The 10,041-nt window shown below is 68.7% G+C and overlaps 2 protein-coding genes across 3 annotated transcripts; both read left to right on the forward strand.

The window, feature by feature from the left end:
- The first annotated feature begins 301 nt into the window (after window positions 1-301).
- LOC118158756 (MARVEL domain-containing protein 2-like) lies at window positions 302-1,982 on the forward strand. Its single transcript, XM_035313441.1, has 5 exons — window positions 302-931; window positions 1,014-1,195; window positions 1,346-1,517; window positions 1,613-1,663; window positions 1,826-1,982. Exons 1-5 carry the CDS (start codon window positions 302-304, stop codon window positions 1,943-1,945), a joined length of 1,155 nt encoding a protein of 384 aa, XP_035169332.1. The 3' UTR covers window positions 1,946-1,982.
- A 603-nt stretch (window positions 1,983-2,585) lies between these two features.
- Window positions 2,586-9,918, forward strand: OCLN (occludin). Of its 2 annotated transcripts, none has more exons than XM_035313442.1 (8): window positions 2,586-2,724; window positions 4,301-5,017; window positions 6,082-6,240; window positions 8,209-8,375; window positions 8,463-8,651; window positions 8,728-8,899; window positions 9,391-9,432; window positions 9,721-9,918. In XM_035313442.1, the coding sequence occupies exons 2-8, from the start codon at window positions 4,319-4,321 to the stop codon at window positions 9,820-9,822; spliced, it is 1,530 nt and encodes a 509-aa protein (XP_035169333.1). In that variant the 5' UTR covers window positions 2,586-2,724; window positions 4,301-4,318; the 3' UTR covers window positions 9,823-9,918. The 2 variants fall into 2 exon arrangements, with proteins under 2 accessions (XP_035169333.1, XP_035169334.1); XM_035313443.1 differs by having other exon boundaries at window positions 2,623-2,724; window positions 4,291-5,017.
- Window positions 9,919-10,041: the final 123 nt, after the last annotated feature.

Below are 10,041 nucleotides of genomic sequence, written 5' to 3' on the forward strand. Positions count from 1 at the left end.
CTGCCTGGGTGCACCCCGCAGGTGGCAGCGGGGACACGGTGACACCCCCGCGGCCCCCTGCTGCGCCCCCCCACCTCTCGTAAATCCCCGGTGAGCAACGTGCGGGGAGGCGGCCGGGAGCCGGGCTGCGTTGGTGCCCCGCCGGGGGAAACTGAGGCACGCGACCGGGGGCTCGATCCCACCCCGGTGCTTCTCCCCCCAGCTGGGCTCAGCCCGCAGCTGGTGAAGCGGAGCCGTCACCAGACGCATCCGGGGGGGGTGGGGGGAAGGAGCCCCCTCCCCAAAAACCCTCCGGGGGCCGATGGCCGAGCCTGCCTGCCCCGGGGGGGAAAGGGGGCTCGGGGACGGCGCTGCCGGGCAGGATGCGGCCGCGCTGCGCTTCGCCCACATGAAGTCGTGGCCGGGGCTGCTGCGGGTGCTGGGGGGGCTGGAGCTGCTGTGCGGCGGGATGGTCTTCGCCTGCGTCTGCGCCTACGTCCAGCGGGACTACGGGGGCTACGGCGGCGAGCTGCTCCTGGGGGGGCTCCTGGGGGGCGGCTACGGGGGGCCGCTGACCCCCTTCGTGCTGGTGGTGGCCAGCCTGGCCTGGCTGCTGACGGCCGTGCTGCTGGGGCTGGGGGCCACCGTTTATTACCGCAGCGTCCTCCTGGAGGCACCCTGGTGGCCTCCCACCGAGTCCGGCCTCAACGGCCTCATGTTCCTGCTGTACCTGGCGGCGGCGGCGGCGTACATCCACACCGTCACCCTGGGGGGGCTCTGCTACTCCCCCCTGGCCGGCGGCCCCCTCCTCGCCGCCTTCTGCCGCCTCGCCGGGGGGCAGGCAGCCGCTCTCGTCTTCCTCTTCCTCACGGCGCTGCTCTACCTGGCGGGCAGCCTCGTGGCCCTCAAGATGTGGAGGCACGAGGTGGCACGGAGGCGTCGGGAGGCTCCCGTGAGTCCCTTTGTCACCGGGAGGCTGGGGGGGGGGCAGCCTGCGGCACGCTCTTCCCCCCCCTCCTCTTTGTGTCTCGAAGCCTCCACCGGCCCGAGCCAAGCGCATCACCTTTGAGGATGAGGTGGGACCCCCGGGGAGACCCCTGGGGAGGGCCCCGGCCACCAGTGCCTTCACCGAGGGGGGCGAGAGGCCGGGGGTCTTGACCTGCTCCATCCCCCCGGGGCTCGTGCCGCGGCCGCGCGCTGTCCCGGACTACGTGGTGTAAGAGACCCCAGGGCAGGGCACGGCCACGGGATGGGGTCCCTGGGGGTCCTGAGCCCCCCGTGCCTCCGTGCTGGGGCACAGCTGGGCTTCCAGCCCAGAGCGGGGACCCCCCCATAGCCTCATAACCACCCCCCCCGGGCCGTGCAGAAAGTACCCGGTGATCCGGAGCGGGCGGCAGCGGGAGGAATACCGGGCTGTGTTCAGCGACCAGCACGCCGAGTACCGGGAGCTGCTGGGCGAGGTGCGGGAGGCGCGGCGGAGGCTCGGGGAGCTGGAGGCCGCCGCGCGCCGCCTGCCCCGGCACGCGCTCGGCAGGACGGTGGGTGCCCCAAGGGTGTCACGAGCGGGCAGGGCTCAGCACCGGGCCGTGCCGGCGGGGTGGGGGATGTTGGGCTGCATCTTCTCACCCCGCAGGATGAGAGCAGGGTGGCCCGCGTCTGGCGCGAGGTCCTGAGGAAGAAGAGGGTGAGTAAGGGGTCAGGATTCGTGCGCTCAGAGCCACGACGGGGAGGGGGGGGGGAGCTTCCCTGCCCTCAAAGAGCTGGGGGTCCCGGGCACCCGTGGGATCCCGGTGCTGTGGCAGGGTCTCTCCGGGCTGAGCACAGCCCCGCTGCCTCCCACCGGCAGGATTCGGCCTTCCTGGAGAAGCAGCGGCGCTGCCACTACCTGAAGAAGAAGCTGACGCACATCAAGAGGCAGATCCAGGACTACGACCGCGGCACCCACGGCAGCGCCGTCTACTTCTGAGCCTGCGCACGGGGACCCCAGGGGACAACACCTGGGGACCCCGGGGCTCTGCCGGGCCCCCCCAAATCATGGGGACCCCGCAGGGCTCAGCACCGGGGGGGTGACGGCGCTGTGGGGGCGAGCAGGAGGCACCCGCTGCCCCCCACCCACTGCACCCACCTGGGCACGGGGAGCAAACCTGCGGGTTTTGGGGTGCCTCTGGTGGCTCCGCACCCGGTGTGGATTCGGGAGCGCCCCCAGGGGTGCAGCTGCAGGGGGGCGGGGGGGGGGTCAGAGCTGCTTTTAATAAAACCTGGTGATGTTTTGGGGGGCCTTCAGTGCGTGTCCTGGGGTGCCCACAGATGACGGAGGCGGGTGGGCTCCACCAGCTGGCAACCCCCCAGGGACACTCCTGTCCCCTGGGATAACAAAAGGAGCCTCCGTACCCAAAAGGACCCCCCCGTGCCACGGCTCCGGAGGGGGGGGACACACACGGCCCTGGCCTCTTTGCGCCCCCCCCAGCCCCCAGGGACCCCGAGCCCCCTCCAGCCCCCGCTTTTCTCACGCCACGGAACCGCCGCGCGTGTGAGCCCCCCAAAGCCTCCCCCCAAGCCCCCGGAGCCGCCGTGTCCCCGCCGCCACCTCCCCACGGGCGGGGGCCGGGCGGGAGCAGCGGGGCCGCCCCCGGGGCTCCCCCCGGAGGCGGAAACCGGGGCCGGTTCCCTGCAGCGCCCGGCGGCGGCGGTGCCGCTGCTCCCGGCTGCCATTTTACGGGAACAAAGAGGAGGAGGAGCGGGCAGGTAAGGGGCTCCGGGACAGGGAGCGGGGGGGCAGGGGGGTGTCCCGGGGGTCCGTTCCCCGCCGCACACCGGGGGAGGCTCAGGGAACCCCGGGGGCTCCGCCGGGACCGGAGCGGGCGCGCCCGGTTCCCGGAGCCGCAGCGAGCAGGTGGGAGGCGGCGGCGGCGCCTCCCGGAGCTCCGCGGGAGCTTGGGAGGTGCAGGGCTTGGGGGGCAGACCCTGAGCCCCCCCTTCCTGGAAAAAAAACAATAAAAAATCCCCAGAAACAGCGCAGGGACGGCGCTGCCCCGGTCGGGACGCGGCCACCGGGGTTGCGCCCTGGTGGAGGGGAGGGGGCGCGGGAGCCCCGGGCGCGCTGGAGCCGCTCCGGCGCGGACGGGGGGGGGGTGCCGGGGGGGCTCTGCTGCTCCCTTTGCTGCTGGGTCTCCCCCCGCGTCAGCCCAGGGCTTTTGGGGATGCGCAGAGCTGGGGGCAGCGTGCGGCTCCCCTAAAAGAAAGCCGCGGGCACCCCGGGAGGTCCGCGCTGGGGTCTGGCCGAAGCCCCGCGCTTGGGACCACCCCTGTTTGGGGCGAGGGGACCAAGCCCCCGCCCCCAGCTGAGCCCAGACACCCCGGACCCGCTGCCACCTGCCCCCGGCTTGGGTTTCCCATGCAGGGTTCAGGTTCCCCCACGCTGCGTCCCGCTCCGGTGATGCCCGCTGGGGGGGTCCCCGCTGAACTCTTGGGGTTTTGCCTTTGTGGGGTGGAGAAGGGCGGCTCTGTGCTGCCCGGGGGTGGTGGAGGAGCACCAGGAGCTCGGTGGGCTTTGCAGAGCCCCTGCTTTGCCCCCCAGCCTCCTCGGAGGGCCTCCCCACTTCCAGCAGTGTTATCCTGGCATTTCTCCCCGGCCCTACAAAGCGCTCCCGGCGGTGGTTTGGCTCGGAGTAAACTTGTGGGAAAGCAAAACCAGAAGGTGTTTTGGAGAGGCCAACCGCACGCAGGAGGGCAGGAACAAGAGGCAGGGAGGCAGGGAGCGACTGCAGGGCTGGGGGGCCCTGTTGGGGTGGGGGTCCCAAGCAGGGGGCGCCTGGCTCGGTGCTCTCCAGCGCTGGCAGCGAGGAAACGCGTCACCCCCCTTTGATCTGCCCCAATTTACCGCTTTTCACTGTGGTGTTGATAATGTGCCCTGTATTATTATTATTATTATTACTATTTTAATCCAACCAGAGCTGCTTATGGAGAAACCCTCAGGGTTAGCGCTAGCCTTGGGTAAGAGCTTTTCTGGTTTAATTAGGGTTTTAAACAATCCAATTCATTCAGGCGCCCGCAGTCGGGTGGCCGGGGCCGGCAGCGCGGGGTCCCCAGCGCGGGGCAGGGCTGGGTGATGCCCCGTGACTCACTCGCCTCCCTTCTCCACCCCACGCCTCAGTTTCCCCGTGAGCAGAGGTGACTCCCGTGGCGTGGCATCGGGCACGGGCGGGCGCTTGTTTACGGTGACGGGAGACCAAAGTCCTCGCCGGGCGCGCGGAGACGTGGAAACCCGGCGGTGCCGCGCGCGCCCGCCTCGCTCCCGCAGCTCCGTCCGTCTCCCCCCCAGGCTCTCCCCACCGCCACCATGTTCAGCAAGAAGTCCTACGACGGCCCCCCCATGAGTTACGGCCCCTCCACGGGCTACGGGCCCCCGCCAGGTGATTACGGCTACGACTACGGCGCCCGCTCGCCCCCGCCGGGCTCCTACTACATCGAGGATGCGCCGCAGCACTTCTACAAGTGGACCTCGCCGCCCGGCGTGGTGAGGATCCTGGAGGCCGTGATCATCATGCTCTGCATCGCCATCTTCGCCTGCGTGGCCTCCACCCTCGCCTGGGACTACGGCTACGGCTTGGGGGGGGCTTTCGGAAACGGGCTGGGCGGCTACTACGGCTCCAGCTACTACGGCAGCGGGCTGGGCTACAACTACGGGTACGGGGGCTACTACGGCGGGGTCACCAACCCGCGGACGGCCAACGGCTTCATGATCGGCATGGCCGTGCTCTGCTTCCTGGCCCAGCTGGGGCTCCTGGTGGCCAGCATCAGCAAGTCGAGCAGCTCGCGCTCCCGCCGCTTCTACCTGGTGGTCATCGTGGTGTGCGCCGTGCTGGCCTTCGTCATGCTCATCGCCTCCATCGTCTACGTCGTGGGCGTCAACCCCCAGGCACAGATGACCGGCAGCTACTACTACAGCCCCTTGCTGGCCATGTGCAACCAGGTGTACAGCAGCAGCACTTACCTCAACCAGTACATCTACCACTACTGTACCGTGGACCCCCAGGAGGTGAGTGTGTCCCCCCGCCACCTCCGGACCCCCTCCCCTTTTTGGGTCAAAGCCCAAGGCTGTGAGGCTGAGCAAGGTCAGCGCCGCTTATCGCAGCCGAGTGCGGGAAGGAGAGTGTCTGTAACTGCTTGTGCTGCCCTTGGGCCGGCTGTGAGACGCCGTGTCCCCAACCAGCTGGGACTTTCTGCTCCGTCCTTAACGTTTCTGGCAGCGCCGGGCACCGTTGGGCGCCGGGGAGGGTGCCGTTGCGACCGGCAGAGCAGGGGAGTTTCGGGGAGGGGACGTGCTGCACCCCAGCGCAGCCCTGCTACCTGGTACTTTGGTCTCCCTGCTCGTAAAAGTTTTTCAGCGAGCTTGGCGTGCCTGCGGGGGGTGGGTGGAATTGGGGCAGCGCGTGGTGCTGCGTGCCGGGCTGGGCGCTGGGTCGGGGCTGCGCTGGGGTCAGTGGGGCAGGAGGCATCCTGCGAACCAGGGCTCGGCGGCCCCGGTTTCGGCTGGGGCCAGCGGGGCTCCTGCGCGGCGCTGGGGTGGAACTGGTGCTGCTGGTTCCCGGCCGGCTGGGCTGGCCGTGCCGCATTCCTGCGCCCTGAGCGCAGGCTGAGCAGGGGGGGGGAGCCGCGGGCTCGAGGGCTCAGCGGGGCCCTGATCCGTCCCTGCCTGGCCCCGATTTCTGTGCAGCTGCCGAGATCTGGCTCGTGGCAACGCCGGCGCAGCGGCACCCCCACGGGCAGGGTCCCTGCTCTCGGGGGCAGGAGCTGCTGGCTCAGGGCCCCAGGTGCTGGGGGGGGAGTCTCCTCCTTGGGACCTGCACTTGTCCCGTCCCCACGAGAAAACCAAATCCTCTTCCACTGCTGGGGCTGGGCCAAAAGCTCTCCAAAGCCCGGTGAGCTCCTGGCAGAGGCTGTCCCACCGCCCATCCAAAACCGGGGGTGTTTGGGAGGGGGGGGAGCGCTTCCCGTTCAGCCTCAGGGAGGGGTTGGGTAACCGGACCCCCGCTCTGCCTGCAAGGGGGCTTCCCAGAGCCTGCCCCATCCCCCTCACCCTCCTCCCTCCCTCTCCTCCAGGCCGTGGCCATCGTCTGCGGCTTCCTCATCGTCCTCTTGCTGTGCCTCATCTGCTTCTTCGCCCACAAGACGCGGAGCAAGATCTGGAAGTACGGCAAGGCCAACATCTACTGGGACAAGGCGCCGGTGCTGCAGGAGGGCCCCAACGTGGAGGAGTGGGTGAGTCCCGGGGGGCTGCTCCCGGCACTCGGCTGTGCCACCGTGGCCGTGCCGTGGCTGTGCCGTGCCCGTCCCCAGCCCAGCCTCGTGCCAGGAGCCTCACGCTGCCAGCACCTCACCGCGGTGTGTGCACACCCCCAGCCTCGCAGCCGGGAGCTCTCGGGGTGCGCCGTTATCACCGATAGCACCGGGCAGCGCACGGGACCGTGAGGTCCCTCCCTGTCACCCCTTTTTTTTGGGGCTTTTTCCACCCGGTACCGTGCCCCCGCGCCGCGATGCTTTGGGAACGGAGCAGGGCTGGGCGAGCTCGACCTCCCTGAAAGACAAACAGGGTCGGATCAGATGGGCCAGGTGCCAGCAGCGCGCCGCCGAGGCTTCGCGCCCTCTCCCCTTTGTTCGCCCAGCTCCTGCCAGCGCTGGCCGCCGACACGATTCGGTTTCGGTCTCGTCAATGATTAACTCGGCTCCGGGGACGTGGCTCTGGGCCGTGCCACCCAGCCGTGGCTTGGCTCTGTCCCACCAGCCTGGCTCCGTGTGTGCCGTGACGCCCCGGTGTCCCCTGGGCGCTGGGGGCTGCACCCAGGAAGGGCAGGGAAGGGCCCTGGGGTGCCCTGGCTGTTCCTGGGCTTCAATCCAGGGCTGGGAAATGTGCCCGTGTCCTTCAGCACGGCTCTTGGGTGCTGCTGTGCCCTGGCTGAGGAGAGGGCACTGTCCCCGTCCCCATCCCTGTCCTCATCCCAGCCAGACCAGGGCAGCCCAGACGCCTGCATTGGGGTGTGCAGGTATTGGGGTGCCAGGGAACAGGGCTCTCCCCCACCGGGACCCCGTGGGGACAAGAAGTAGCTCACGGTGATCTTAAACATTCCCTGCCATCCCAGAGTCGAGCGAAGCGCTCGGTTTCAAACCCTCAGCCCTGCTCCTTGTGTGCGTACGCACCCCTCCGTGTGCCTACATCTAATCTTTGTTTTTCTTTTTGCAAAAACACCTTTGTTCTGGTTTATTTATTTTTGTGAAAAGTCCCTCCCTTGCTAAGCATTTCCTGGCCCGCAGCAGGACAGGCCTGGCCGGGGGTCAGCCCCTGCACCCCCGGTGCTCCCCGCCTGCGGTGTCCCCAGCTCCGCCAGTGTCCCTTGGTGGCACCTGCCAGCTTTTTGGGGACACTGCGGCAGGGAAGTATCGGTGTGTCAGGGTGGTGAAACCATCCCCGGGACATCTCCTTCCCAGTTTATGGCTGAGACTGAGATAAAGAGGTGACCTTCGAGTGGGCGTGAGCCTCCGGCTCCATCCTGGCGTGGCACGGGGACTTGTCTGTCCCCACGCCGGTGGCGGTCTCACCTGGGGCCCTCGCATCTTCGTTAGTGGGGGAAAAGCAGCAGAGGAAGCTGCTTTGCCGGCCGGAGTTCTCAGCTGACGTCCCCAGGGCCACCATCTCGGCCCCCGGCAGGGACCGGCTTCCGTCCCGGCACAAACAACCCACAAAGGGCAGGAAGGAAGGCGGGGGACGGGATGGGACATCTGCCCAGCCAGGCCCACGTCCTCCCCCCGGAGCCCCGTGCGGCCGGTGCAAACGTCCCCTGCGTGGGCAGCGAGCACCTGGGGGGGCGATGAGGGACCCAGCAAAGCCGAGGGGCTGTCACCTGGGGGTGCAGGAGGGACACCGGGTGCCCCCAGGCACGTGTGCGCCTGTGCCAGAGCGCATGGCTCCGTGTGGGGCATTGTCACCTGCTGTGGGGTCCATGGGCACGTCCTCCCCCCAAAATGCTGCTTCTCCTTCCTGGGGGGCTCCCCCAAGCCCTTGCCTCCCCCCCCAGCAGGACATCGTGCAGCATCTCTGCTGGGTTCCCTCCCCCATCAGCACCCCAGGCAGGGTCGCAGCGGTCGCACCGAGGTTCCTCCGGCTGCGCGCGACGGTGCCAGCGTCCCCGGTGCCACCGTCCCCCCCCCCCAAGCACCTCTCGCTGCTCGCAGGTGAAGAATGTGGCGGACGGGGCCAGCGTGCAGGACGAGACGGCCACGCTCGCCTACTCGGAGAAGCCGACCAGCCCCGTCAACGCGCCGCCCTACAGCGCGCCCTCCTACAGCTACGTGCCCCCGAACACCGCCTACTACCCCTCCGGGACCTACAGCAGCCGGGGGTGAGCGGGGGGCACCGCCGGCTGGGCGGGGGGGGGGGGGCTGGGGGCATCCGTCCACACCACGCTGATGTCCCCGTGTCCCCGCAGTGACCAGCCGGACCGTGCGACCAGCACCAGCCCCGTGGAGGAGAAGGTGAAGGAGCAGCCCAGCAAAGCGCCCGCACGGCGCGGCCGCAGGCGGCGGCGCAACCCCGAGCTGGACGAGTCGCAGTACGAGACCGACTACACCACGGCCGTGGAGTCCAGCGACGAGCGGGACCCGGACCAGTGGGCCAGGTGAGGGGGGAGCCTCGTGGGGGTCCCCAGCCCGCAGCTGCCCCCCGTGGGGCCTGACCCTGCCCCTGTCCCACAGCCTCTACCCCCCCATCACGTCGGACGGCGCCCGCCAGAAGTACAAGCAGGAGTTCGACACCGACCTCAAGCGCTACAAGCAGCTCTGCGCCGAGATGGACGGCGTCAACGACCGCCTCAACCAGCTCAGCAAGGAGCTCGACAGCATCTCTGAGGACAGCCCCCAGTACCAGGTATGGGCTCGGGATACGGGGGGGGGGACACACCCTGGGGCTTTGGGGATGCCCTGGAGGTTTTGGGGATGCTGCAGGGCACCGGGGATGCTGCATAACTTTTGGGATGCTGAAGGGCACTGGGGATGACACATAGCTTCTGGGGACGACGCATAGCTTTTGGGATGCTGCAGGGCACCGGGGATGCTGCAGGGCACTGGGGATGCTGCGTAGCTTTGGGGATGCCGCAGGGCACCAGGGATGCCGCAGGGCACTGGGGATGCTGCGTAGCTTTTGGGATGCTGCAGGGCACCGGGGATGCTGCAGGGCACTGGGGATGCCGCCGAACTTTGGGGATGCCGCAGGGCACCAGGGATGCCGCAGGGCACTGGGGATGCTGCGTAGCTTTGGGGATACCAGCTGGTGCTGCAGGGCAGTGGGGAGCACTTGTCCCTTCAGGACACCCCCCCTCGGGGCTGCTCGTAACCCCCCCGTGCCCGTTTCCTTTGCAGGACGTGGCAGAGGAATACAACCAGCTGAAGGACTTGAAGCGGGTGAGTGCGCGGTCGCGCTCAGTTCCCACACCCCGGCTGAAATTGGGTTACAGTGCCTTGGGGAGGGCAAATAAAAAAAAAAAAAAGCACTGCAGGGATGTGCCCGGGGGATATCCCGGGGGAATATCACGGCAGGCGGTGCTCCCTGGGGGCCTGCTCCTGCTTCTCCATCCCCAGCCCATGAGCGGGGCCAGGCTCGGCGCTGCCCCCCCCCCCCAGCCCCGCGGTGCCGTGGCCGAGCAGCCCCGGCCCGTGGGCGCTGACGCCTGCCCTCGTGCTGCCTTTCAGAGCCCCGACTACCAGACCAAGAAGATGGAGAGCAAGGCGCTGCGCAACAAGCTCTTCCACATCAAGCGCATGGTGAGCGACTACGACAAGGTGCGGGGTTAACCCGCGCCGCGGCAGGATGCGTGCCAGGGGGGCACCGCCGGCCCCCCGCGCAGGCTTCTACCTATGCATTTTGTACCTTTTTGTAAAAAAAAAAAACATCCAAAGCGACCCCTGGGCGTCGACCCCAGCTGCTGTGAATACCCCCGAGTGCCTTGGCTGGGGGCGTGCTGGGGGCCGTTTCCCCTCCTTGTGCTGTAAATATGTTTGGGGGGGGGGGGG

Source organism: Oxyura jamaicensis, unplaced genomic scaffold (genome assembly GCF_011077185.1).
Source record: "Oxyura jamaicensis isolate SHBP4307 breed ruddy duck unplaced genomic scaffold, BPBGC_Ojam_1.0 oxyUn_random_OJ91, whole genome shotgun sequence".
NCBI classification, from domain to species: domain Eukaryota; kingdom Metazoa; phylum Chordata; class Aves; order Anseriformes; family Anatidae; genus Oxyura; species Oxyura jamaicensis.